The sequence below is a fragment of the Felis catus genome, chromosome E1, assembly GCF_018350175.1.
Source record: "Felis catus isolate Fca126 chromosome E1, F.catus_Fca126_mat1.0, whole genome shotgun sequence".
Classification (NCBI taxonomy): domain Eukaryota; kingdom Metazoa; phylum Chordata; class Mammalia; order Carnivora; family Felidae; genus Felis; species Felis catus.
In genome coordinates this window covers 60,734,080-60,761,768 of record NC_058381.1, presented here as the reverse complement: position 1 = coordinate 60,761,768, position 27,689 = coordinate 60,734,080, and the positions used below count along the sequence as shown (strand labels likewise).

The following is a 27,689-nucleotide window of genomic DNA, read 5'->3' as shown; positions in this document are numbered from 1 at the left end:
GGAGGCAGGCGTCTTCCCCTCACAGCCACGGGTGTCAGGGAAGCGCCCGGTCGTCCGAATGCAGGTGCCAGGAAGCAGCGGGGTGCCGCTGGAGCAGGTGGCCTGTGCGCCTTCTCCGAGTGAGCGGAGGTGCGCACGGTCCTGACACCCCGACATCAAAGCTGCCGTGTAACCTTTTAACCATTTGATATTCCCCTCAGAAGGTGCTTCCCTGAGCCATAAATTTGCTCTCACAAGGCAACATCAATAAATCAAAGCCGCCTCTCGGGCACGCCTCCCTGATGCATTAATCACCCAAAGTCAAGTTGCTTCAAAGCCTGCTGGGCCGCCCCTCTCCGTGCTGGTCGGAAGGCAGCCCAGCCCTGAGAAAGGAGGACACCAAACCGCGCCTGTGAGCGCCCTGCCGCGGGCCACAGCGAGGGGCAGTGAAACCCGAGCCCTCACGCATGTGGCCGCTTGCCGGACGGTGCTCCCGCCACGGGGTGCGTGGCTGTGGGGCTGCCACGGCCCAGCAATGTTGCCGTGGGCAGGGTCTGCTGGCAGGAGGGACCTGGAGCTAGGTCAGGGCGGCTCCGTGGCCTCAGGCCGTGCCCCGCTGGAGACCCGAGCTGCATGGGACCTGTCCAGAGCCGGTCTGGGTCGTGCGGCTGCCCCCCAGGCGCTCGGGGGCCTGGCCACCCCACGGCACCCACCTCCCTGGGGCTCCCACACCTGAGCTGCAGGGTGTCCCCTGGGGAGGGACAACAGCCACCCTGCCTGCCACGCAGATCTGCGCCTTTGCGGGCAGCCCGCACCTGAGGAGGGCCTGGGCCGGACAGCAAGCCTGTCCTCCCTAATTTAGCCCCGCTGGCTCCCTCCTGCACCCCTTCCCATGCTGGCCCCCCAACTTTCCTCTCCCACCCCTCTCCTCAGGGAGTGTTAGGGGCTTCAAAGAGCCGGGAGCATGTGGAAGTCATTAGACCCGAAGAGGAGGCTGGCGGGAGCCCGTGCCCCGCGGCCACTGCGCTCAGACAGGCGGCCAGGCAGCGAACGCCTGGGGCCGCTGGGGTCCTCACAGGAGGGGTAATTAACGGTGTCAGTGAGGTCAAGTCGGGGCTCAGGGAGGACACCTGTCTGTGCCTCTGTTCACAAGAGTGAGGTCCCGGCAAGCGGCATCCCCCAGGTCCACGCGGGTCCAGACCGGCTGCAGAATCGATGAGCCCAGGGTGGGGAGCTGCAGGCAGGGCGCGGTGGGGTCCCTTTCTGGAGAAAGGACGACAGAAGCACCCCGAGAGAAGCTCACACCTTTATTCCCGCTCAGGGTGGGGAGGGGTCCTGCAGCTGGCAGACAGGGCACCTCCAGGCTGGTGGCTCTCACCTCTTGCCGGCTGCAATGCCAACACCAAGATGACCCGAGGGCCCCGGGTCGGCAGGCAGCCCCTCCCTCCGCTGCTCCAAGATGACCCGAGGGCCTCCCCATCGGCAGGCAGCCCCTCCCTCCGCTGCACCCTGCCACGGTACCTGGCAGCTTCAGCCACTTGGGCACCTTGCCCAGATCCCTCTTGACCGGCTGGGCCGTCTCGGGGCGGGATTCAGGGAGCCCCACTGCCCCCGCCTCAGCCGTTGGCTCCAAGTCACGGGGTGCAGGGTCAGGGGCTGGCATCGGGGGCGGGGCCCCAGCAGCCCTGGGCATGCACCTGGGGGGCAGGAGGCCGAGATGCAGGAGGGCCGACGCGCTACAGCAGGGACTCGCCCCTCCCCACCGCGGGCACTCACCTGGCCACCAGCAAGTCAGCCGCAGACGGGGAGACGGTGCGTTCCAGCAGCCTGGGCTCCAGGAAGAGGCCTACGGGACACCCAGCCCACCTCAGGCCATGGAGGGCCCCCCTCCCCCTGCCGATGCTCCGCTCCGGGAGGGGACGCGGCCTGGGAATAGGGTACTGGGCACACATCTCCCTCCCGGATCTCCTCCCCGCCCACCTGTTGGTTCCTCAGCTCCAAAGTGCACGAGGGCAGCAGGGAAGAGATCTGCCTGCAGGGAGAACAGAAGGGGGCTCGGGGCATCAGGTGGGCACCGTGGGCAGAGGCCGCAGCGGGTGGGCAGGGCGGGCTGCATCCACTTTCGTGGTGGCCTCTTGGGGGCTGCATGGGAAGCTAAGCGGCACACACCGGGCCCAGGGCTCTGGCGACCAGGGCCACGCCCCAGCCAGGTCCCCACCGCAAGCGCAGTCCGCTGCCCTGCTCCCGGGAACTGCCCCCCACCCCGCCCGGCTCTACTGGGTCCCGCTGTGCCTGTGCCACCCCCCACCCCCAGCACGAGCCGGGCTGGCTGTGAGACCACAGGGGTCCCTCCGGGAGCCAGCCCCAACACCAGCAGGACGTTCTCGCGGCACATGCATCCGGCATTCCTGATGACCCAGGGGAACAGGCCTAGAAGCCCCCACCCTCAGCGGAGCCTGCAAGAGGCCAACGGGTCAGGGGAGATGAAAACAGATACACGGGACTGGTGTGGAGGAAGAGAACAGGCAGTGTCGCTCAGAGGACCCAGAGCGCGGGGGTCTGTGCAGCAGCTGGTGGGCTGCCTTCAGGGGGAGGGGGCGCCCCCATACCCGCTGAGCGGGGGCCCCTCAGCCGGCCCAGGCCCAGGCACGGCGAGCGGGGGCTCTTAGAGCCAAGGCGCTTTGGAAGTCCTGGGCGGGGAGGTACCGGGTCAGCTACCTTTGAGTGTCCACCACCCAGAACCCCAAAGCTCAGGCTCGAGGTCCCTGACTCAGCATCGGGCGGTCACCTGGAAGTGACTGGTGTGGAGCCCTGGCCACGGGGAGGGCACCGCACCGGGGCCCCCACACCCCGCCCTGGGCGTCCAGGAACTGCCTCTCCAGAGTCTCCTCCCACGGGGGGTAGTGGTGCGGGGCCCTCGCTCAGGTGCAGGACAGGGATGGGTCACATAGGCCCTGACGTGCTCCCTGGAGGCAGGGGCTAACCTGAGGTGCAGATTCAGGGCCGCCCACAAAGGGGCCCCACGGTCTACCGCTCCGGTCTCTGTACCCGAGGACCATGGCTGCAAGCCCCAAAGCTGGCCAGAGGGTCCTGGTCCTCAGCCCTCAGTGGAAAGGGCAGCCACAGGTGAGAGCGCCCCCTCTGCTCTCCGGGAGGAAGTTTCAAAGGCCGAGCCTGGGGACGCCGAGACCAAGGCCAAAGACGGGGCTGATGTGAAGGCCCCATCACTCTGTCAGGACACCTGGGGTCACACAGACAGCCTGTGGGGCTTACAGGGGGCTGCCCCAGGGCCCGGGAGGCACAGAAGCTGGGGGCGGGAGGGGGGGCAGAGACAACAGGGCTCCGAGCTTCCCCAGGAGCCCCAGCCTGACCGGACCCTGACTTGGCTGACCTCCCAGGCACCTGGACCGCTCTCGGCACATTCCCGTTTCACAAGACCCCGCCGGAACCCACCTGGCAGGACAGCCGGGGCCGTGGAGCTGAAAGCCCTGAAGGACCCCTCTCACCCAGCTGGGAGTCCTTCGGGCCCTTGGGGCAACTCCTCCTGAACCCAGCCTCCCTGCCTCCCCGCTCAGCACCCACCAGAAGCATCCCACTCGCTTGCTCGCGTCTCTGCGATCCCAACCAGACAAAGGGTGAAGGGACAGCACAGAAGGCCGCTGTGACCGCCAGGAAGGAGCCTATGCCTCTGTTCAGGGTGAGGTCTACGCAGCTCACGGCACTCTTCAGGACCGGCTAAGGCTGCTACTCGGGCCCTAAGTGAGGTGGTGGGAGAGACGCCGGGGCCCAGGGCAGCACCAGGACTAAAGGAAGCCCATCTAATGGGCACTGGGGGTGCCTGTGCCTGCCAACCACAACCCCCCCCGCCACATCCTCCCAGGCCTCGTCCTCAGCCCCGCCTCTCCCGGCACTCAGTGTCCTGGCCCAGTGGCCAAAAGGGGCAGCAGCTGGGCCACCGTCCCTCTCACCTACCCCAAGCTGCCACTCTCTGGAGCTTGGGACCGGCCTCCCGGCAGCCTCCCAGGCAGCCAGCAGCCGGAGCACAGCCGTGCCAGGGACATGAAAGCCGGCGGCTTCCGCGCCCACGCCCGCTCACCCACACGAGGGAGGAAGGCTTCCTTCCCCAAGCCCTGCCAGCTCTCTGATGGCGGGCGGGCGGGGACGCCACCCCGCGCGGAGGCCCCCGCAGCTCCAGGCTGAGCTGACAGATGAAAGGAGACAGCTGCTGGTAGCAGGGGGCAGGGTGTCACCAGGAATCAGGCCGCTTGGACAGAACAGACAGCACCCCAGGGCTACTAATCGGGGCGCGGGCGGGGGGGGGGCGGGACCGGCGTTGGTCCCCCTCCATTCCAAAGCATCTCCTAAATTCAATGTTTATCAACAGGCTGGCCAGCGAGGGAGGGAGGGAAGGTGGGAGGGCGGGTTGGAGGAAGAGGCCCAGTGCCTCTGGGGCTCCCGGGGGCTGAGAAAGGGGAGCTGGGGGGGGGGGGGGACACAGCTCCCTGCTCCCGCCTGCCCTGACTTCACCCCGACTCCTTTCCTCGGAGAGCTTCCAGCCCCTGCCCCGCCCTCCTGACAATGGTGGCAGCCCCAGGCGGCAAGCACACCCCCTCGGCCCAACTCAGACCTCTGCAGGGCCTGCCAGCCACTTAACAAGGGCCGGCCTCTGTTACTAATTAAAATATCTGAAAAGACTTTGAAGAGGAAACCATTAGGCCAGAGGGCTGGGGAGGCCCCAGGCTACGCTCCCAGGGGCAAAGGGACGGGACATTCCTCCTGGCTCTGGAAGGCAGCCCAGCAGGGCACAGGATCAACACTCCTCACCTTACCTTTCGGGAGCTCTGGGGGCCGTGGGGAGGGTCGGCCGAAGCAGACACCAGCTAGCGGGGAGGGCGCATCACGGCCCTGCCAGCAGAGGCAGGGAAGCAGGCCGGGCAGCCGGGTGCCACACTAGCCCCACAGCTGCCACCCCAGGGGACCTGCCACAGGCGGGTGAGGCCTCTGACCCTCCATCCGCCCCCGCCAGCCCCTTCTCACCCAGACCCCGGGGCAGGATGCAGGCGGTCCCGGCTCGGGAAGGCTGGCAGCCAGCCGGGTAGGCCCATCCCCGCCAGGGCAGGAAGCGGGGGAGGCTGGAAAGGCCCGGCACCAGCTTCAGAGGCGCTCGTCTCCCTCTGGTGCCCCCCCTCAACGTCTCCAGAGCCAGCCCGGCCACACCTGCAGCCCTGGCCCCCCGCATCCCCGCCAGGGTGCCAGTACCTGAAAGAGGGTCAGCCTGTGGTCATCCAGGATGGTTTTTGGAGGGGTGATGACTGTGAAAAGATAAGTGTCTGGGCCCAGAGCCACCTCGCCCCCTGCCCATCCCCGGACCCCCACAGGAGGACAGGCCTGAGGGGGAGGGTCAGGCCCCGGGCCCATGGCCTTAGCTGGGGTATCTCCAAGGAGCCCCCTCAGCTTGTAGCCCTCTGCCCGCCTCTCTGCTACTACTACAACCCGGGCAAGGGGCTTGGGGGTGGGTGACCTAGGGCGGGCCCACCTACAAGGAGCCCCAGCCCCACACAACTCCCCACGAAGCCCAGTGGTCTGACCCCTCCCTACCCAGATGCCCTTGGGAGGGGAGGTCAGGGAGAGGGGGCAGGGCAGGGGTGCTGAGGGGGCAAAAGCCAACCTCCCCTCGCCTTTCCCGTCTCCTCGGACTTGTCCTCAGACACCAGCGGGGCTTACACAGTAGGCGGGCTACTGCATGACCAGCCCAGCCCACCCCACGATGTTGTTTTCTAGAGGAAAATCTCTCCAAGCCCCAGCTGGGACGGGTCGGGGGTCACCGAGATCCGGACGTTGCCGGGACGTGTCCAGCAGGAGGACTCACACAAATAGAACGGCAGCTCAGGATTCCCCAGGTGGCTTCTCACGAAGTCCCGCAGATCCCCCACTGGAGGAGGGAGGACGGGATTAAGCCGAGAGGCCCCACGGGACGGGCACGGGCCGCGTTCTGGGACGGGACAAGCCACGTCCCGCTTCTGTGCAGAGCCCCCTACACCCCATGGGACGGGCAGCCCCGGGCAGCTCAGCCGCCTCCACCCCAGGGGTGAAAAGCCAAGCATGGTCCTTCCACAGGACTCTGAGACCCTCAGCCTGACTAGGCCCCCACCTTGCTGCGGGAGCATCCCTCCCTTTCCCACTTACCCTGCCCACCACCTAATCCCGAGCTCTGCCCTATGGGGGCCCCGGGTACAAAGGTTTGGTTACACAGCATCCCAGGGACCGTGGGGGCCTGCCTGCCGCCCTCACTGACCTGGGCACAGGTCACCAAGGAGGTCGCTGACCTCATTCAGAACTGGCAGCGTTGCTGCCTTCCTTCCAGGGGAACCGCAGCTCCAAGCCAGAGACTCCCACGTTAGGGGGGCGGGGGCCCACCCTTCCTCTGGTTACCCGTCCGTCACACCCGTGCCCTGAACAGGTGGGAGCGCGGGGGCACCACCAGGCTGGCCAGGTACACATCCGACACGAGCTGGCCCCCCGGCCCCGTGCCCACACCCCAACACGCTCTGCAAGCTCACAGGCTGCCCCACAGACACAACCAACAACCCCGAAACGCCCGTCTCCCCCAAAGGCCCAGCAGCCGCAGTCCCATGGCCTGGAAGGAAGCCAGGCCGGACTCAGAGGGCCCCCCCCCCTCCCAGACACCCCGGTGGGGCCACTGACCTGTCTCATTAGGGCGGAAAAAGCCCTGCAGGATGTAGCGGTCAGGGAACAGGACCCTCAGGACCACCTGGGCCAGGACAAGGCAACTTGTCAGCAGGAACGGCCAAAGTCCCCATCGGCTGTATCCCGGGCCCACGATGGCCGGTCCCCCAACCCAGGCCAGAAGACACCAGGCCCAGGGCAGGTGGAAGTGCCAGCCAGCACCCGCTCCCGGCCGTCCCCACCGTGCTACTGGCCAGGGCTGTGGCCTCAGCTCACTGTACCGCGGGCTGCACACGAGGACTGGTCAAGCCCCACCACGCGTGTTTGTAAAAACACATCAGCGTGTTTTCATCACGAAAGGGCTGACTGGTTACGAACCGTGGCCGTGCGAGCCTGCAATGAGGCGGTGACCACAGCCAGCGGCGTGGTCAGACGCCCCCCGAGCCCTTCTACGCACCTTGGGGTACCGCTCCAGCTTCTCCCTCTTCTGAGCCTCCCTGAAAGCCTTGGTCACTAAGGGCGCTTCCTCCAGGCGCTTCCTGCAGGGGGTGGCGAGTCTGCGTGTGAAGGTCGGGGGTCTCCCTGGCCAGCCAGCGAGGAGGACCCACACCCACCACCCCCGGGCTCCACGGGACCAGGAGGCGCCGACACAGCTGGGGCACACCCACCGCTCGCTCCTGAGCTGGGCCAGGCGCCTCCTCACGTCGTCCACAGTCACCTCGAAGAACTCATCCGGCAGCTCCGCGGGGCAAGCCTGGAGCAACTCTCCCAGGTCCGGGTGGCACACCACGGGGTCCCGATCCACCGGCTGGGTGGGCAGAGGGCTCGGCTGCCGCAGGCCCCCAGGAGACTGCCCCCAGAGACCCAGGGCCGGGTCACCCAGGCCCCACAGCTGGAGCCAAGCCCATACCCTCACCGGCCCCACCTGTCAGCCCGTGACCGGGGCCAGGTGTCCAGGACTGGAGACCCTCCTTCCATGCCTCCTGCTCAGGTACACTGACATGGAGACCCCCATTCACCAGCAGGGCACGCGGCCCTGGAGTCTCGGCTCAGCCAGGCCAGGCAGGCACCCTCACTGCCGGGGGGCTTGGGGGTTGGGGTGACAGGCTCCCCTGGTAGCTACTTGGCTCACTTCCCGTCTCTGGAAGCCCCAGCACCGAGAGGCCTCGGGAGCTGCCAGTTATCAGGGTCCCCCGAATAGAGAGCAAACTCAGGGAACAGCGCCCCGGGCGAGGCCACATCGGGGGCTCCACAAGAGGGCAGGGGAAGTGACAGCCCCCAAATTAGAGGTTTGGCAAAAACCTGCCAGCCACTGGCCACGTGGCCAGGCTGACCCCCCCCCTCCCCTCCCTAGGGGAGCAGCCCAGCCCACCCTCTGACCACCCTGGGGACGCAGAAAGGGACAGCATCACTCCTAATTGGCAGCAGCGACGATGGAAATTGCGAGGCAGGGCTCGCTTGGCCGGAGGCGCCTCCGGGTGGGTAATTGCCAGTGTGACCCCTCTCGGCGCCAAGGCGGCCTTGGAGCCGGGCCCGACCGAGCCGCGCAGGTCCCAGCCCTCTGGCCCTGTCCCTGTGGGGGAACCTCACCTCTTCTCCACACCCAGGCACGGGCCGGGCAGGCTCTAGGAGCACACCTCCCCAGAGGTCCCTCCTGAGAGCCCTCTACACGGTCCAGCCTGCCCCGAAGGCCAGGCTCACCGCCCGGGGGACGACCACGCTCAGGCCAATCGAGGGCTAGGGCCGCCCAGCATCTGGGGACCAGCGCACCTGCTGGGCGTCTCCGGGGCTAACTCCCCAGCCACACGTGAGGACTGTCGGCCCGGGCAGTCTCAGGTCGAGTGCCCAGCGACGCCACGCCTCGTGATACGGCTCTCCCCCGCTGAAGGGGGGGGTGGGCTCTCACCAGGAAGCCCCCCCTGACCTTGAAGCACCGGGGCAGAGCAGCCAGGCAGGGCTGGCCAGAGCCTGGGTAGCAGGGCCCGTAGGTGGCTGGCTGAGGCCCCTGGGGGCTGCCCCTTCGCAGCCACAGGATCCTGTGCCACTGTGGGCAGTCTTCACCAGAGCTTTTTATAACAAGATGCCAGGCGCCAGGCTGCCCCCCACAGCCACGGCGCCTGCATTCCAGAAGGGCCAAGAGCCGGCCGGGGCGCCTGGGGCAGGGTGTTGGGGGGAGCGAGGGCAGGACGCGGATAGGCCTGAGCCAGGAACCGCCAGTGCACGAGCGCCAGGCCCCCAGGCACTCAAGCACGAAGCCTGCAGGCTAATGAGCAGCTCTAAGGCCACCGTGTCACAGTCTCTCCCTTGGAGGACCCAGCCCTGGGCATGAGTTGGCCCGAGAATCCAGCAGTCCGGGGCACCGAACGGAGCCTGAGCGCTTCCCCTGCGGAAAAGCCGGCCCCAGGGAGCCCTGCCCACTCGGGCCTCCCCTCCTCCTAGCACTTCCGGGGCACAGCCTGGGGCAGCCAAAGGACTGCAGGCCCCGGCAGTGCCGATAAGCCCAAGGCCCACAGCACGCTCCTCAGACCGCTCCCAGAATGGGGGACACAGAGGACACCAGCCACCGGCTTCGTGCCGCTCAGGGGCCACTGACTTTTGGTCAGAAAATAAACCTGACAAAATCCCTCTCAGTGTTGGATTTACCCTTGATTCCTTCCCTCCTCCGGCGTCTCACTGTGCTCTGAAGACCTATCTGGTCAAGCAGAAGCCAAAAGCTGGGAACGAGCCACCCAGCAGAGCTCGGGGCCAGACCTCCTGAGTCTCAGGGCGGCCAGCATGTCCTGGCCCAGGAGGCTCTGGCCCACGAGAACGGACCAAAGTACGATCCCACTGTCAAATGACGGAGGGAGAAGCCGGGGGGCTTCGAATACCTCCCCTTGGCCTTCCCCAGGAGAGCATTTCCCCCGCAGACAGGAGGGGCCGGCGGGGACGGGGAGGCGCAGTGGGGCTGGGGAGGCCAGAGCGGGGCGGGCTCCAGGCTGAGCCCTCGTCCTGCTCACGGCCGACGCTCGGCCAGCAAGCCGCCCTCCTCTGCTATTCCCTGGTCCCAGCAGTTATACGCACGGCTCCCGTCCGAGGAGGGTTTACGGATGTTTCTAGACAGAGAGCGCAGCTCTGAGATGAGACATCCTCAGGGAGAAAGCGTACGAGGCGACAAGTGTGACGGGGGCTGTGGCCCTCACCTTCGGCACAGGGCGCCAAGCTCCCAGGCGCTGGCTGAGGGCCGTGGGGGCCAGGAGAAGCTGCTGGGGCCACAGGCTCGGGGGCTGAGAACAATGGAGCCCAGAACCTTCTCAGGAACCCTGACAGCTGGCCTTCAGGGCCTGAATCTCCAGGTCAGCTCCAGAGGCTGCGGGGGAGCCATGCAGAGGACAGCGGCTCCAAAGAGCATGACATCTCTGGGCCCGGGTCACCCTTGCAGAGGTGCTGGTTGCCCACCTCATGGGCTCAAGGCCTGGCCCGTCTTCCTCACCCCTACCCCTTATCCTGGAAGTGCCTGGGGAGGGGCCGGGCAGAACGATGGGGGCACAGCCCGAGGGCCGAGGGTCTGTCCCGAGTCTGCGTGACAGATGGGACAACTGAGGTACAGGTGTGACCCTGAGGGAGGAGGTGCCGACGCGCCCCAGCCCAGGGCTCTCCTGTCTGGCAAACGCAGGACCCGGCAGGTTCTAGGACTTGGCCTCCACCCAGGGTCCTACAGACGACGTCCGGAAAAGGACAACGGAGGACAGGTCAGAGAACACAAAGCTGTCCGCACAGCCGCTAACACTGGCCAGGCGCCCCTGCAGTGGGTGACCGCCCAGCTCCCCGGCCACACGGAAAGCGCCCTGCTTCGCCAGGACGGGTCGAGTGAGGGAGACTGCAGAGGGGGCCGAGGGGGCCTCGCCCACCCCCAGCCCCACGCCAGGCTCAGCGCGGCTGAAGGCCCAGCCCGGCACCAGGCATGGAGGGCCAGGCGGGCCGGGCGCCAGCCTCCAGCAGCTGCCTCCCCGGTGGCAGAGCGGCCACCACGCACACGGGTCCCCTCCTGTCGGAAGTGGCCTTGCCGCGGCTGAGGGTTCATTTTCTTGACAGTAATTTTCCGGGACGCGATGACACACAGAGAAAAAATGTGAAAACTATTTGGGGGTGACCTCAACCCCAGATTTTCCAGCTTTCCCGCGAGGGCTCTTGGTTTTCTCCCCGCTCTCGGCCCAGACTGTCCTCTGACAATGGTCTTTGGTCAGAGGGAATGTGAAGCGTCTCCCCTTGAGGCTTGGAGCTTAAATGAATCCGTACACAGGGCCGCGGGCCAAACCTCCCGAGTTACTCACAGAGCCGGCGCCCTCCGCCCTCCGCCCTCCGCAGGGCCGAGCCAGCGCAAGGCCAGGCCTGGTCCCGGCAGGGCTGCTCGAGGGAACCGCCGAGGACACCCGAGGCCGCGGGCAGGCGGTGCCTTCCCCGGGCCGCCCACCCTGAGCACAAGAAATGGGGGGACGGGCCGAGGCTCCCACACGCCCGTGGCGTGACCAGACGCTCGCCACCGCGAAGGAGGCGCACGAACGCCCCACGGTACAGAGATACACAAATGTAAGGTGCGGTGCGGGGTCCCCTCCGCCTCCCAGCTGCCCCTGGGAGGACACGCGGCCCGAGGTCAGCAGGTACAGGGGGGCGGACGCCACGCGGTGGGGACACACGTGCCACGCCAGAGGACCGGGAACGGTCCCACAGAGAGCGCCCCTCGGGTCCATTCAGGATGGGGGCCTGCCAACGAAGCCCCCCGGCCCATCCACAGAAGGCCACCTGGCCCTGCCGGAGCTCTGGGGACCAGGGCACCCCGCGTACCCATTCCCCACTACAGTTCGAAGGCCGGCATCTCCCCCCCACATTCAGCTGTGGCAGAGACGGCTCGAGGGCCCTTGGCAGCCCTCGAAACCACTGCAAGACTGGTCCGGCACCTTCCGGGCCGCCGGCCCATCTGCCGACCAACCTCAGCGGCGTTCCCGTTAAGGCCGCCGCTGTGCCTCTGGGGACAGCTGGGCCCCTGGGCTGCTGCCGGAGCCCGGGGCGGCCACAGCACCGAACGCACACGCCGGACGCAGGCTCGAACCGTGCCCTGGACCCACACGCGGGGGACAGTGGGGTGTGCTCAGGGGAGGATGCTAGGAGAGGCGCCCCAGCACGAGAGGACGGGGGCCTGCTCGGACCCCCAGGCCCTGGCTGGGCTCCTCCCAGCCCCACGTGCTCTCGCTCAACCTGCCCATAGAGCAGGGGGCAGGGCCAGCCAGGGCCAGGGGCGGCTGCCTGGAGACGCAGGTAGGAAGCCCCAAGGAGGCACCAGGGAGGCACCAAGGAGACACTAAGGAAGCCCCAGGTCCGCCGCCTCTGAGGGCGGAGAGTCAGGCAAGGGAAGACTGCTGCCAGCCGCCTGCCCTGCCTGGGGCATCGGGGCCTTTGATCAGAGACCCCTGGACGGGCTGGGGGTGGGGGGCGCCTGCTGGGATTGTGGCCCAGCCGCGCACAGGGCTGTGGGGCGGCCTCCTGGGCCGGCGGAAGGACTTCAAAGGACAGGCCAGGGGCCGCCGGGCAGCCCCAGCCTCTCCCCGAGCCCGGCTCTGATGGCCAGTAAAACTACCTTCTAATAATTAATGTTCTGACATCAAAGGCAAGAGCCGCCCGGGTCTGTAAACCATCCCAGTTCTCAGCCGAGGACCTGCCTATATTTTATCCTGTCTCTTCTGACTCTTTATTTAAATCCAAAACCACACACAGGCAAAACATTAATGGAAAACTTGGAAACTCGTTTTGATTACCAAAGTGTACCTTTGAAGTTCCCCCAAAAGTTCTGTTTTGTTCCCTTCTGCCCTCCCCCCCCAGGGCTGACGTGGCCGGCCAGCCCTCCGGGTGTGGGGCTGTTAGTGACAGGAGGCACGAGGCGGGCGGGCAAGCCGTGGGGGACGCTCCACAATCAACCAGCTGCTGGGGCCCCCAGATCAAAGGCACACACTGCTGGCGGCCAGGCGCACCCTGCCTGGGACCTCTCCTGCCTGGGGGCCCAGGTTCAGTGCTTGGGGGTACACTGGGATCCTGTGCCCAGACAGTCACCCGCTACAGGACAGCATAAGCCAGCACCCGCCCCCTGCCCCCCAGGTGCCCACAGGGCCATGCGCGGCTTCGTAAGGGACCCAGAGAGCCAGGGCGTGCCTGGGCCGAGCCAGCCGTCCACAAGCCCCACTCACCAGTCCTCTGTGACTTCAGGATGGGAGAAAGGGACAGCCCGCCCTGGCCCCAGCGTCCAGCTCCCAAACCCAGAGATCCCCAGGAAGAGCAGGCCCACAGGGAGTCAGAACCCCAGGATGCGCTCACCCCAACCACACGGGTCTGCTTTTGGCCACTGATTCTGGGCCCAAGTCACAAAGGCCAGGAGAGCGGGGACTGCGGATGGGTTTCTAACACGGCCCAAATATCAGCACAAGGGCCGGGGCGGCAGCACCACCACCTCTCCAGGGTGGACGTCCATGAGCCTCGGGACTGGCTCGGCCCCCATCCACTCAGGTGAGCAAGCCCCAGCCTCCCGGCCCTCTGAAAGGACGCAGGCTCGATCCTGTGGCCGAGCCGTCCCCTGCCCACGACCCCCACAAGCACAGGTGCCTCTGCCCCTCCGCCCTCCCCAGCTGTGCGGCCTAGAAGAACGACAAGGGCCCCAGAGGAGACAGGAACGCAGGTAGGGGTGCCAGGGCCCCACGATGCCCACGGGATGCTCTGCTTACGAACGACAGACACTACAAACGCTAACCCTCCACTGAAACGCTAACTCCCACCAACAGAGAAGCTAGCAGGGATGCAGAGCATCACAACTAGACGGGTCCCTCCAATGCAAGGATGGCTCGGCGGGGAATCAACCCCAAACCTTGCCAGATGAACGCGCCGGAGGAGGAGGCCCGCCCCGCACACCGGTTAGCAGCAGCAGACCGAGGGGACTACCAGCGCCACAGCCGCCTGCGAGGCGGTACCAGCCAGGGCCCGGGGCCCAGGCAGAGGGTGCGGGACGACGGCTCCGAGGCACGCAGGGCAGGAGCGTCGGAAGCCCGCACACGGACAGAGAGGCCACCAGGCAAGTGGGCTCTCCCAGCTGTGACGCGGTCCCAGGGGCACGAGTTGGTCCAAACCCACCAGACCGAACATCTAAAACGGGCCCTCGGCGCAACTGATTTGAGGCCAAACAGAACCCGAACCACGGCTTCCCAGGAGAGCCGACCACGCGCCCTCCTGCCCGCCGGCCGTGGCCTGGGGCTCCTTACCGGCTCCGGCTCTGACCCGGGCTCCTGGCCAGGCCTCGACTTCTTCGGCTTGGAGGGGCCTCCCGGGCTGGAGAAGGACTTCGGCGGTTTGGCTGAAGGCGACATCAGAGACCTGGCAGACCCGGACGAGCCCCCCAGTCGCTGTCCCCCACCTGAGAAAGGAACAAAGGGGGCGGGGGCAGGCTCCTTCGAGATCTGCTTCGCTGGAGCGTCCACGCGGCTGGCCCCCGAGGTGCCCACTTCATCCTGATGGCTCACGTCACCCTGGCTGAGCCCCACCGAATTCAGCGGGAGTAGAGGGCCGCCGGTGGCCTGGTCGGCCGACAGGGAGGGGGCCGGGCTCCCTGGGGTCTTGGTCCGGGAGACCCCAGGCTCCTGATTGCGTCGCTTCATGGCGAACCTGGGGGCGCAGACCCGGAAAGCAAGTGAAACGCCACACGGAGCCCTCCCTTTCCTGGGGCTCACGGCCCTGAGGGAGGTCCTCGGGCAAGGACCAAACCGGTTTCAGCGCCTTCCGCAGCTCCCACCCGGCTCGCCGTCCAGGGGCCACCACGCTGGCCGTACACAGCGACAAGCCACTCCCCGTGGCACCAAGCCCCCCAGGTCCCCGGGCAGGACGAGCCAGCAGGCAGTGGCCTCAGATCAAGGGGAGAGGACCAAGGTGGGGCACATCTTCTCTTTCACTTTTCCACCTTTTCTTTCAGACCCCACTCTCTTCACTGAACAAGACGGGAGGGCTCCCCCACCTGATGATGGCGCTGCCCCCGGTGAGACCTAGAGACTTGAGCGTCGTGCTCTGCAAGGAGGCTCTGCCGGTCACCTGTGAGGGGGGAAGCAGGACTCGCTGACAGTGCTCACCCACCTGGCCGCCCAGACACGGGCACCGTGAACCCCACCCGCCAAGCCCTCCTCACGCCAGCTCCCTCGGCCTGAGCACAGGCACCACGGGGGCCCCCGGCCAGACACCTGAGCACATGCTCACTGGTCCGCGGCCTGGGTGGGCAGGCTCAGGCCGGAGTCAGCCACATCCGGCCCGCCGACCCCCTCCGTGGGCTGCCCCGACCACGACGGCCTCAACCGAGGCCCAGGTGCCCGGGGCCCCGTGGTCTGTCTCCTCTAGCGGAGGATGGGTCCCATCAGGTCCCTCCCACTAACAGCCCTGGGACCCCCGCCCTTCACGGCCCGGCGTCAGGGGACCTCGAACTGGGATAAATAAACCCCAGCATCCTCCCGGGGCCCCTTGGGGACAGTGGCCACCCCGGGCCAGAAAAGGGCACTTGGCCAGGCTCAAAACAAAAAGCCCCTGTGAGGCAGGGGACTAAGCAGCAGGAGGGTGCCCCCGTCACGGACGGGCGGGTGGGGACGGGCAGGGCCCCGGAGCCGGGCTACGCCCGCACTATGCTGCCCTCGGTTTTGAAAAAGATCAAAACACGGAGCAAAGCAAATATTTATTAAAATGAAACCACTTTTGTGACTCTCGGGCTTTGAGAAACGCTGAGAAAACAAACAGGGCGTTGAGGAGGCTTGGGGAGCAGCCCGGGCGGCCCGTGGTTAGTGCCAGCGGAGCCGGCACTCCGCTTTTTTCCATGGAACACATCACGCTTTCAGAGGCCGTCTCCCCGCTCGCTGCTTTGAAGGCGGGTCTGAGAGAGTGAATTTTCCAGATTGGAAAGTGGGGCCGGGCCCGTGTGGTGACTTGGGGCCAGGCGGGTGGGGCCGGGCCGCTCACCTACCTCGTCCCGCATGTACACACAGACGGGGCTCGCCTCGCTCGGCTGCTCCAGGCACTCCCTGCAGGGTGGGGGGTGGGGGGGGCAACGGAGACGTCACAGGCCAGCCGCAGGCACACCCGGTGCCCTCAGACGGCGCCCCCTGGGCACCCGGGCAGGACCCCGGGGCCGGGCCCACCCTGGCTGCCTTGGGGCCACCAGGAGGAGGCGGCCAACGCCTGGCGGGGAGCCACCGGCCCAAAGGGCGTGGGGGTGTTTCCCAGCCTCGCAGCCCAGAGCAGCACCAGCCACCTCCCAGACAAGCCTCAGATCACGGTCAGCTGAGCAGGTCAACGACGAGAAAGGATCCCGGAGCCCTGGGAAGCCATCCTCTAAGAGGACTGCTGACCCCAGAGCCCCAGGAGCAGCTCAGGGCCTGCACCCACTAAGTGGACTCCAAGGAGAGAGGCCAGGCCCCCGAGGCCATGAGCAAAGGCACGCTGCCCCCTCTGCCCAGACCCCCGGGGCAAGCGCGACCTCGGGCCGTGAGGCGGGAGGACAGGGAGGGGCCTCCCTGTGGAGCACACCCACTGGCCGCAGCCCAGCGGTCACACCGCACAGGGCTGGGCTCACAACAGCCACTGAAACCACAGTCACCAAAAAGCTGTGAAGGTGAAGACCAGGGCAGGGCACGGGTGCTGGCGCGCAGGGCGATACAGGCGACCCAGCCGCTGTCGCACGCACAGGCTGGGCCAGGGCAACGCAGGGGCAAAGGCACCAGGTGTCCCCACCCCTCCCCGCCGTCCTCCCTCCTCTCCTCGAGGCCGTGCTCACCGGTGAGATGGCAGCGGGCACCCACCTGCACCAGACCGAGCCACTGATGTAAACGGGACCCGCACACGGGAGGGAACAGGCCCCAGGAAGCACAGCTGCACGCGCTCACAGGACAGCAGGACGCACACGTGCTGCCCCCACCCCCCCACGCACCTGTGCACCACCACCTGTGCTAGGGGCCCTGTGCTGACCGTGGAGGTCAGGGGGCAAGCGGGCAGGCTGAGGCCTGGCTTTGGAGCCCTCCCACTGCAGGCGGCAAAGCGTGTCTCCTACACGTCACTGAAATAAGCCCTCACAGACACCCACTGGAGACCACGCCTGCGGTGTCCTGTCCAGGCCCTCTCCCATGAGAAGGGCGAGTCGGAGGGGCAGGGCCCGCCAGAGCGGGAGGCCTGGGGTGACGTCAGGCCAGGCTGCACGGCCCTACCAGGGCTCAGGGCTTCACATGCAGGCTCGGCCGAGACGACTCGGCAGCTGAGCTGGTGACCACAAGCAGCAGGGCCTCCAGCCGCACACGGACACTCTGAGCGCAAGGCTGCCTAGGACCGTCCCCAAGACCCGTGATCCCATCCTCTGGGTGGGTTTTTTCTCTCTGTTCCTCCTGTTTGCTTTCCTCTGCCTGTTGCCCAGAGCTGGGACCCACAGTCCAGAGCTAGATGTTGGGACCCCTGGAGGAGTCCCTGCCCAAGCCTGACCAGCCCTCCCAATGTCCCCAAAGGAAGGTGGGAGGCCCATTAGCCCCCACGGAGCTCACCCGTGCTCTCCCCACACCCACAGCTGTGAAGAAGCTGGTCCCAGAGGAGGCTGCCAGCCTCAACCAGAGCCACGCAGGGGGCTGGCCACAAAAGGTGTAATCTCACGTGCACAGCAGGGCCAGGGAGCACCCCTACAGACCTGGGACCAGCCCAAGACTCAGTGAGCCCAGGCCTCAGAAAAATACAGGACCCCAAAAGTGTCGGTGACGTCCCCCGGCCAGCTCACGCACTTTTCTTACTGAAGACAAGACAGGGAAAGTGAAGGGACCTCAGCCAAGGACGGTGTGTTCCAGCAAACCAGATCCCAGGGCCAGCAAGGGCGAGTGGGGACATGGGGTCCCGGACCACCTGGACTCAGAAAACTGGCGACACGCTGGCTGGGCCGACGCCCACCAGGTCCGAGTGGGCCCTCGCTGCTCCCTCAGGAGCCCTGGCCAGGCATGCCGTCTCCAGGACCTTCCTCTGGCACCTGACGTCGTGGTGGGGACGGATGAGCGGAGCGGAACAGGAACGGTGCCCGGGGAAGGCCTGCTCATCTCTGTGCCCTCAAGGCCCCTGGACATCAAACGCCAGCCCGGCTTTGATGTGCAGCTCCTCCAGAGAGATCGGATTCCCATTCCCGTGTGGGGATCTGACGGAGAGGCCAGTAGACGTGCCAGGGGAGGGGCGCCGCGACGGCTTCCAGACCCCCTGGGGCCAATGAGCGGGGCTCTCCCTCGAGAACAGCAGGCGGGTGGGGGGGGGAGGGGTGGGGATTGTTCCAGAGCAGCAGACCTCGGCAGCCCCAGGACTCTCTTGGAGGGAGCTGGGCCCCCGACCCAGGCAGCACTGTCATTCAAGGCCGGGCGTCACGCAGACCTTCCACGGATGCCCGCCCGCCCCTCCTCGCACATCGCCTCGGTCGGCAGGACGGCTCTAGCCCCGCGGAAGATCTGCAAAGCCGCTACCGCTTGGGTCACGGGCCGGCGGGGAGGGCCGGGCGGGGCAGAGACACTGTTGCTACTGGCTTCACTCGCCACAAACATGCTGTCCCCACGGACACGGGATGTCTGTCCACCCAGGGCCAGCCCCTGGCAGGACGCCATGCGGGAGGCAAGCCAGACATCCGGACCCTTCTATTTACATCACCTATTTGGGACTGACAGAGCTGTGACTTCAGACTCGGCTGCCACGAGGAGGCAAGGCCACATCCCGAGGGGCCGGGCCACTCGTATCCCAACACGGAGATGAGGTCAGGGCCGCAGGGAGCCGCGGGGCCCCCTCCTCCAGGGCAGACCGAGCAGGGTCAGTTTCAAGAGGGAAGTTTCCTTTTCTTCCCAAGGAAAGATGGGGGACGGTGCCCCAGAGCTCTGAACGAACACCCCGGCATCCACACCTCTGGCCGCCCGCAAGCTCTGGGGCGTGGCTCATGCACCCCCTCAGTGTGACCGCAGGCTGGTCCCCAAACTCGCGGGCAGCCCCTCTCGAGGATGTTCGAGGCCCTGCTGCTTTGACCAGTCAGACGCAGCGCAGAGACAGAGCCACGGGCTGGAGCAGGGGACACGGGGCACCAGGACAGAGCCCCTCTCCTGGTGGCCCTCCCTGCAGCACGTGCCCAAGGAGGAGGCGGGGGGAGGGCCGGTCAGGCCAAGCAGAGGCGGCGGCGGCGACCAGGCCCACGTGGGCACTGAGCACGGACACGGCCGCAGCCGTAGGAAGGCCGGTCCAAGTGTGAGACGCGCCAGATGTCAAAGTTCTCCATCCAACAAAGAATGTAAAAATGTCTCATTTTCCCGTTAATCACATGTTCAAAGCACAGTACTTTGGGCACACTGAGTCAAGTCCGCCATAATCCTGAAATTAATTTCACCTGTTCTTTTGATGTGGCTACCAAAAAAGTCTGAATTACCTCTGCAGCCCACACGTGTGGCACATGTGGCACGTCCCGTGGCCGGTTAGGTGATCCAGATGCCGGCAGTCAGGGCAGAGCCACCGTGCACAGGACCCACGACCTGACCCACAGTGGACCCAGGACGCGCACTCACCTGACGGCTCCCTGCCAAGCCTGTGGCTCAGAGGCTTACCTCCTCCTGAAAAACCTGCTTCCCGCTCATCCTGTCCCGTGAAGACTTGGAATTCCCAGAGCTGCCTGCCCCCCCACCGCCCCCGCCAGCACGGGAGCTGCCGTGAGTCCTGGCGCGTCGTCCCCGCTGCGCGAGGATCCATCCCGGGACCACGCACACGTCCGCACCAGCGGTGTCCCACGGCGGCAGGCGCAGCCCCTGCAAGGCCCTAGCTCGGCCCCGCCAAGCCCCGCGAATCAGGCATGGGGCCGTGACTGTGGCCACAGATGCCACCTGCCCTCCCTTCTGTGGACCCTGCTCCGTGGTTAGTGGCGCCAGCTTCCCAGGAAAGCGCGAGCGGAGAAGCGCCCGCCCTGCCTGGAGCCGGTGGGACACAGATGGGGCAGCAGCCGCACGGCTGGGGCAAGGGTGCCGGGAGGAAACTTCTAGAGACATTACGGTACCTTCGTAAGCAGCACGTAGAGGCGGCAAATTGCTCTGCTCCCACTCACACACTTTCACGGACACCCCGCGGCCAACTGAAGCGACCCGAGGGGCCCAGCAACTCCTGACGCCACCCAGCTTCTCCCAAGAGCGGTCTCCACTCCCCTGTTCCGCTCCTCACACTCCATCAACAGCTGACCCCACCGGCCGGTGCTGAAAGGCCAGTCCCAGAGCCCTCGGCACCCTCCACCGGTACCCTGTCTAGTTCCAGCCACCACCGGCCGGGGGACCAGAGCCTACGCATTGCCGCAGGGGACGGAATCCGTCGCAGGGGACTGGGGTCTTTTGGAAACACCGGTTTCCAGGTTTCCGACACCGTTCGGTTTTATTTGCACGTAAGTACTGCGGTCTCCTCTGGAGGCAGGTCCTCACGGCAGGGCGACCCGGCTGCCCAACTCTAAGCTACTCCTCGCCGCCAGCCCCAGCCTCGAGAGCAGGGAGCCGGTGCGTCCCTCCGTCAGGCGGGACTCTTGGCGCACGTGTCCAGCTCCTCCCGGGTGGACCCTGCCTGCCCTTCGGTGCGGTGGCCTCGGCAGCGTCCTCAGAGCACGTGCAAGGGGAGACCGTGCGACCTTTCAGGCCTAGACACCGCTTGGTTCCATCCACGCCTCTGATATTCTGACAGATAATCCTAGGGTAAACACTTTTCCTGCAGCAGGTGAAGGCACCGGTCAGCCGCCCTCCCGGTGGTGCTGCCGGGAGCCTGGGGCCTTTCCGCGGGCCTGCGGTGTCCCTTCGTCCAGCTCCAGTGCTCACAGCGGTGCACCGCAGTCTGGAAATGCAGCGTCCGGTCCTGGCACCGTTTTCCACTGCACTGCCACGACCCCCCCCCCTCCCCCGCCTCCCTCTTCTCTTTCCCGGAGCCAGCTGCCTGGGCCCCAGATCTACCTCTGCCTGTCCCATCCTGACGCTCAGCCGCCTGGCTCTGTCTCTTCCTCCCGCGGAGGAGGTGAGCTCCCTTCCGAGCCTTGGCCAAAACAGCCAGGACCCCGTACCCTCAATTCCAGGGGTGGCCGCCGACCAGCCCCGCCCCGCCGAGCCTCAGGCAACTGAGCAGGATGGTGGGTCCTCAGACCCACGAGCTTCCTCACGCGCAACAAGGATTGTGGCCGCTTGAGCCACGGTTGCGGCCGACCCATACGCCTCCCTACCCGCTTCCAAGGGCTCCTCCTGGTCTCTGCACTTGCCTGTTCAACCGCACCCAGCTCTCGTTCCACCTGCCTCTCCGTCCTGAGAACGCGAACAGAGGCTGTCGCTCTGTCCCTGCAGTTCACGGTCTCCTCCTCATACGCCAGAGGCTTGCTCAGACATCTGGGCTCCGAGGGGCAGTGCAGTCGGCTGTCAGTGCCCAGGCAGTGATCCGGGGAGCCACCCACACCCCCTACAGTGGGAGCTGCGAGTGTTCTGGAAGCGACCCAGGGGGGTCATGCTCCTGCAACAGCCTGAACGGTGAGGGCACCCCGGTCCAGAGAGCCCTGAGGCTCCACACCCGGGACCACCTCCAGGGCCAGCAGCACAAAGCGGAAGGCAGCTAAGGCCCCATGGCTCCTTACACCTCATCTACCACCTGCCTTCCCACTCTAGCCTCCTTGCCCAGCCATCGTCCGCCTCACCCGTGACCCAGTGCTGCCATCGCCCGGGCTCTGAGTAACACCTTTGTAAAATCCTCTCCTATCGTTTCAGTTGCCTTTCGGGAGGGAGAATGACAACTGTATTCCAGGAATTCTTCCTGTTCCTTGTTCCTGCCACAGGGCCTTTGCACTTAATGTCCCCTAGACCCAGAGGGCTCCCTCCAAGATCCTGGTACAGCTGCTCCTGAGACCTCCCCCGCCACTCAGAAAATGCTGCCCCACCACGTCCCAAGGTGCCCTGCCTTCCCCTTTGCGAAGTCTTCCTGTGGCTCTGCAGGACTACCTGTTAGCTCCTCACAGAGGTCAGCTCTGCGAGGCCAGGCCCCGGCTCCCTGCTTCAGCCCCGCCCGGCCTGAGCCGGACGAATGAAAGGACAAAGGAGAGACAGATGCGGAGGCCTCATCTTCCCAGCAGCACGGAGCAGCAGCAGAGAGGGCAGGTGCCGGCGGCACAGGGCTCTGAGCTGCAGAAGCACCCCCGCCCCCTTGGGAAAGCAAGACGGCAGGCGCCACGGGCGGCACAGTGAGGCGGCCCGCGGACTGCCGTCGGGCGTGCCACGTGCCTCTACTACCAAAGACCCCCGAGCAGGGGCTCCCCAGGAGTGCCCGCAGAGGACGTCGAGGCTGGCTGGAGGGGAGGCAGGCCCGGCCGCAGGGGCCCAGGCCCGTAGGAGCGGAGGGGAGCCCCCTGCTCTCGGCACAGCCGCCCCCACGGCCCCGTGGGAAGAAGGGCCGACACAGGAGACACGGGAAGAGGAAGCCCGCACGGGACGCCGCCGGCGGGGAGCAGGAGTCCGGGTGCGGTGACGGCAGGGGCGGCGGGCACTGCAGTCAGACGAGATGGGCTTTCCTAGGCGACCCCGTCCCCGTGCGGGCCCAGAGTCCCCTCTGCCGCACAGACAAACCTCGGGGCCAGGCCCCGCTCTCCCGTCCTCACACCGCCCCTGACGGCAAGCAACTTGTCCGGGGCCACACAGTGACCACTGCGCCCTCCCACGGTCCCTTCTATGCCGCGGGCCAAGACCTTCAAAAGAGCACAAAGACTTCCGTGTCAAAATGAAAGACAGAAAAGTAAAACGCTACCACGTTGACACATTCAGGACTAAGATTTAAACCATTAATTACCAGATGGAAACCGACACCTGTCAAATATCATTAACGGTTTCTTTTCAAACGTGACCCATTTTCCTAAGGAAGTTTTATACCTAAAGCCTCTGTCCACCGAGGAGCCCAGAAGCTCCCTGTTCCCCTCACCGCTCACCAAGCCCCCCACAAGGACAGAAGCATGGCTTTGTCTTCCGGGAGGGCAAGGCGCCACCGTCAGGACAGGAAGCCCAGGAAAAAGGGCGAGCTGTGGCGGCCGCGCCTGCTGGGGGCCGCTGATGAAGGCGGCCCCCTTATCTCAAACCCGTCCTCTCAGCAAGATCGGAGAGCCCTAAAGGCACACCCTCCGGCCGCGGCGAACCTCGGGCTGTGGCTCCAGACCAGCCCCGCCGACCCAGCAGCAGCCTCGCCATAGAGGGCAGAGCCCAGAACCTGCTCGCTGACGCTCACCTGGTCTGTGCAAAATGGTTGAGAAGCTCCCAGAGCGTCTGGCCTGAACAGAAAGTGTCTTGCAACCTGGAGCCATCGTCCAGCTGCAGAGCGATGCGAACCTGAGGGGTGCAGATTGGGAAACCGAGTCAGGGAGAGAAGCAGCCGCCCAGGGCACAGGTCAGAGAGCACACGCCTCTCCTTCGGGGCCCCGGGATCCCGTGGGCGGCAGGACGCAGACTCCTGGGGGTAAGGAAGCGCTGTCCCCCCCCGCACACCCCACACACGTTCATCGCTGTGTCTTCAGTCGTCACAGTTTGGGTTAACTTGTTCCGCAGAGACAAACGACAGGCGTGTTACGTCTTCTGAGCGTTTTTCACAAACGAACACACTGTTCTTGAAGCTCCGTGTGTGACAACTGTTGTGCCGAGTGGGGACGTAAGTCTACAGCCCCAGAAGACACTCCTTTCGGGTCCTTCCGCTGAGTGACAGACACACCGGAGGACACGTGCGCAGAGCCGGGACGAGCATGCGTCCCTACGCTCACGAGCACCTCCCTGAGGCCCGTCTGTCACGGTGAGTGCTGGGTGCCCAGGCCCGCTTCCCTGCCACTTTGGCCAAGACACCCTTTTCTTCAAGCGTGCCTTTACGTGGAGTCCCGGTAACAGAGGACGAGCCGCTCTGTGTGAAAGCGCGAGAGAAGCTCCCTACCACCCCCGCAGCCCCAAGGAATCCCCAAGGGAAGTCAGGGTTCCTTCCACGTGAAAAGAGGGGTGTTGGGGCCGGTCCCCGCCGCCCGACTCCTGATGGGCTCCGGAGTGCTAACTGATGTCCGCAGGCCCGAGCCGCCTTGTCTCTCGACAGGGATGAACCACCTCCCCTGCGGTGTCTGGGGGGCTTGCAGAGATACACCAGCACTGTGGTTATTGTTTCCACCCATGGTAAGTGTGCTGTCGTCTGCTCAATCTCTAGGTCCTAAGTAATTGATCCGGTAGGAAGCAGGAGGCCACGGTCCAAGAGTCGGGCTGTGGTCCCAGCAAGGCCTGTGAGGAGGCCCAGGGTGAAGCCTGAGCCCCTGGGCCACGTGTGCTCCCGCCAGAAGCGAGGCTGCACCACGTCCACAGGAAACCACAGGCTCCGAGGTGCTTGGCTGACAGCACAGGTAGCCCCCCCCCTCAAAGATCAATTCAGAGCAGAGACCGAAAGACTCGTTTCCAATCAACCACCGACCCTGAGAAAGTGGTGAGGGTGTGAGGACACGAGCCTCGCCCGGCACATCCCTCCATTCACCGCCCCCTCCCCCAATCACTGCAACAGCTCGTCCCACCCGTTCAGCCTGCTACAGCATCCTGTCGCCCCAACAGCCCGAACCACAGGCAGCGCTGCCCGGCCCCTCCCGGGGAGCCACCTACCATGTTCTCGGGCCCCTCGCGGCTCCGGGAGACAGGCACCATCTCCAGCTTGGCGTTATTGGGCAGGTTGGCAAATCTCCACTGGAGAGAGAGGTCAAGAACATTCCTCTGAAACCTGCAAAACAGGCCACAGCTCACGGGCTGCCCTGCAGATCCTAATACAGCCCAGCTTGCACACAGTGCCCAGCACAGCCCTGCTGGGAGCAGGGACTAAGCCGAGAGGTGTTCGCGTCCACGTGGCGATTCCCCAGCCAGTGCCCCCAAGGCTGCAGGAACACAGGTACAGCCTGCCAGCTTGCAGAGACAGAGTGGATGCCTGTCCGCAGCGGATCTTTCAAAGGAAAGGAAAAGTAGACACTGACTCAGCTTTGAGCTAACAAGGACAGAGCAAGAGGGAGAAACCAGAAATGGGTCACCCTCATGGACAGACCAGGGGGCGCCCCAGCCCCCTCCCCAGGCATGAAGCAGCAGCAGGCCCAGAAGATGCAGAAAATAAAAATGCACCCCGGAGCTACTGAGGGGTGTATGTGCCTAGCTCTGCTCGGGAAAGTTCTAACCTGCTTCGGGCAGGTCGGGGAAACCAGAAAGAGCTCGAAGCTCTGTGAGTGGATGCCAGGGCACAGCCCGGAGCCTGGAGCGGGGCCCTGGGATTCTCAGTGGCAGCACAGGCTCTCCTCTGTCCGAGGTGAGGACAGCCACACCAAGACAAGTCACTAAGGGGAGAAGTTCCTCAGGTGGGACAGAAACCCACAGGCCACCAAGGAAGGGTGCTGATTCCTTTGTTGTTTTAGACCACTTGAGGGGCGCCTGGGTGGCTCGGTCGGTTAAGCGTCCGACTTCGGCTCAAGTCATGATCTCGCGGTCCGTGAGTTCAAGCCCTACGTCGAGCTCTGACAGCTCGGAGCCTGGAGCCTGTTTCAGATTCTGTATCTCCCTCTCTCTGACCCTCCCCCGTTCATGCTCTGTCTCTCTCTCTGTCTCAAAAATAAATAAACGTTAAAAAAAAATTTTTTTTTAATAAAAAAAAAAATAGACCACTTGAGGACGTGCCAAGAGCCCTCTCCTTAGAAACACGCCCGCACACTAAGACCCAGGCATGCAACTCCAGGGCACCGCGAGGCCGCCAGGATCCACACAGTTGTTTGCGGGGGAAAGTTTGCAGGTTTGCCCACATCTGCACGACCACTTCCTCTTCCCTCAGAGCCCCACCAAGAACAGATACAAACACACGGAAACCCTCCGCAGAGACCCCTAAAAAGACACATCCACATCCTAACCCCCAAAACCCATGAATGGGACCTTACTTGGAAATAGGAACTTTGCAGATAAAACTGAGTTAGGGATCTCGAGATGAGGTCATCCTGGATTTGGGTGGGCCCTAAATCCAATGACAAGTGTCCTTATAAGAGACAGAAGAGGAAAAGACACACGACACACAGGGAGAAGGCCACGTGAGGAGGAGGAAGAGGCTGAGTGCAGCCACAAACCAGGGAGCAGCTGGAGGCCCCGGAAGCTGGGACAGGGAAGGAAGCTGCTCTCTTAGAGCCTCAGAGGGAGTGTGGCCCTGCCCCACACCTGGACTTGGGGTTTCTGTGAGACAGTAGGTTTCTGCTGGTTTACACCCCCAGGCAGGGTCCTGGGAGGGGCGGATGGCCCGGACAGACCAGGACCGGACCCTAGCACACTCACTTCAGATCGTACTCGCTGGGGTTGAAGTTCTGCCGCTGGCATGTGTCCTCCAGAACCTAGGAGTCAGACGACAGGACTGTGAGCCACTGGGTCTGGCCTGGTGACTTGGTCGGCAGGCACAGAGTCCAACTCTTGATTAACTGGCTTCCAGGCCAAGCCTAGTACAAACCACATGAGGGACTGTCCACTCAACGGATCCACACGCCTCACCTGCAACCCGTGTTCACTCTCCCTCTCCTCACTGGGCCTGCCTTGTCACCCAGCTCCCGGGACAGCCTCCACCCTGGGTCTCCAACAGTCCACCGCCACAGACCTTTCCCTCCGCACTTTGGGACACTCGCCCCACGCAGAGAGAGTAAAGTTCAAATTTGGGCCCCACTGCCTGCAGTGCTTCACCGTCGTCTCCATGAGCCACCCGCACACACGGCCAGCGCAGGTGGGTCTTGGGGCGCCCGTCTGGCCCGGGAGATCCCCGCTTCCGGGCCCGGCAGACACACTGAGTTATTCGGGTCGGCTCAGACCGCCACCGCCCCACAATGGGGGCTCCTCCCGGCAGACCGTTGGGCGAGCACTGGCCCCTGAACCGCGGGGCCCGATAAGCCTTTTTAACGCAACAGCTGCCCCGGAGGGAAGTGCAGCGAGTGACTCAGCAAATCAGTTTCCAGCCGCCACGGCCGCACATCCAATGGACACCTGGCCGGAGGACGCCCCAGGATGGGGACACGGCTCGAGGCTCTGCGGCGGACTCGGAGGGGTGGAAGGACGTGCCTCCCCCCCGACTCCAGCCAGCCAGACCCCGGCCCCCGCTGGGACCCGCGGAGTCCCGGAGGCAGGAGCCCGGGGCTGAAGGGGGCGGGCCCGCCGCGCCAGAAGGAAGCTCATTGGCCCCCGAAGGCCCCGCCCCCGCAGGCCCCGCCCCCGAAGCGCTCCAGAGCCAACCGCAGGAGCGGACCCGGCGCCGCGCCCCCGCCGCCCGCCGCCACCGCCCGCCGCCGCCGCCGCAGCCGCCGCCGCCGCACCTGCAGCAGCACGGTGCTCGGCGTCACCTTCACCGTGTGGCGCCGCCCGTTCGGAGCCAGTACCGACACCGCGGAGCCCCCGCCGCCTGCTGGGGCCGCCATCTTCCGCTCACGTGATCCGCCGCCGCCGGCTCGGCGTCAAACCACTTTATCGCCAACAGCCCGGACGCAGAGCCACGCGGCCGCGGGGCGGGGCCTGGGGGCGGGGCCTGCGCACGCTTCCGGGCCCGCCCCGGCGTCCGGGCTCCGCCCCTCGGCCCTGGCCCCGCTCCGACGCCGCCACAGAGCGCGGGAGCGCTCGGACACCGCGTGGCCCCGCGCGGGCACCCCAACGGGCGCAGCGTGGCTCTTGGGCCCGGCCCGGCCCTGCGGGCTGCGAGCTCGCCAGGCTTGGGCTCCCGGTCCCGCAGGGTCACCGCGCCCAGGCCGGCCTGGGCCTCGCTTGCCCTTCAACCCTGGCTCCTCCACCCCACCTGCCCCCCTGCCTGCCCACTGTCCCCCAGTCCCCAATGGTCACCTACGCCTGCGGCCCTGGGGGGTGGTGTGAAGGCCAGGGACCGGCTCAGGGTAAAGGCCGGCCACGAGCTCAAGACCAGAGCAAGTCTGACACCAACAT

At 65.7% G+C, this 27,689-nt stretch overlaps 1 protein-coding gene across 11 annotated transcripts; it reads right to left on the bottom strand.

The window, feature by feature from the left end:
* Positions 1 to 169: 169 nt before the first annotated feature.
* ASPSCR1 (ASPSCR1 tether for SLC2A4, UBX domain containing) lies at positions 170 to 27,271 on the bottom strand. Of its 11 annotated transcripts, none has more exons than XM_023244351.2 (17): positions 26,368 to 26,908; positions 26,055 to 26,110; positions 25,670 to 25,743; positions 24,366 to 24,480; positions 22,975 to 23,075; positions 15,680 to 15,737; positions 14,693 to 14,766; positions 13,947 to 14,346; positions 7,335 to 7,474; positions 7,124 to 7,205; positions 6,685 to 6,751; positions 5,849 to 5,911; positions 5,239 to 5,291; positions 1,960 to 2,011; positions 1,756 to 1,825; positions 1,501 to 1,676; positions 170 to 1,242 (listed from the first exon to the last, which is right to left on the bottom strand). In XM_023244351.2, the coding sequence occupies exons 4-17, from the start codon at positions 24,405 to 24,407 to the stop codon at positions 1,097 to 1,099; spliced, it is 1,524 nt and encodes a 507-aa protein (XP_023100119.2). In that variant the 5' UTR covers positions 24,408 to 24,480; positions 25,670 to 25,743; positions 26,055 to 26,110; positions 26,368 to 26,908; the 3' UTR covers positions 170 to 1,096. The 11 variants fall into 11 exon arrangements, with proteins under 11 accessions (XP_023100119.2, XP_019673951.3, XP_023100115.2 ...); XM_019818392.3 differs by having other exon boundaries at positions 26,265 to 26,406; XM_045045375.1 differs by lacking the exons at positions 25,670 to 25,743; positions 26,368 to 26,908 and adding exons at positions 5,017 to 5,111; positions 27,074 to 27,271 and having other exon boundaries at positions 1,106 to 1,242.
* Between the last annotated feature and the right edge of the window lie 418 nt (positions 27,272 to 27,689).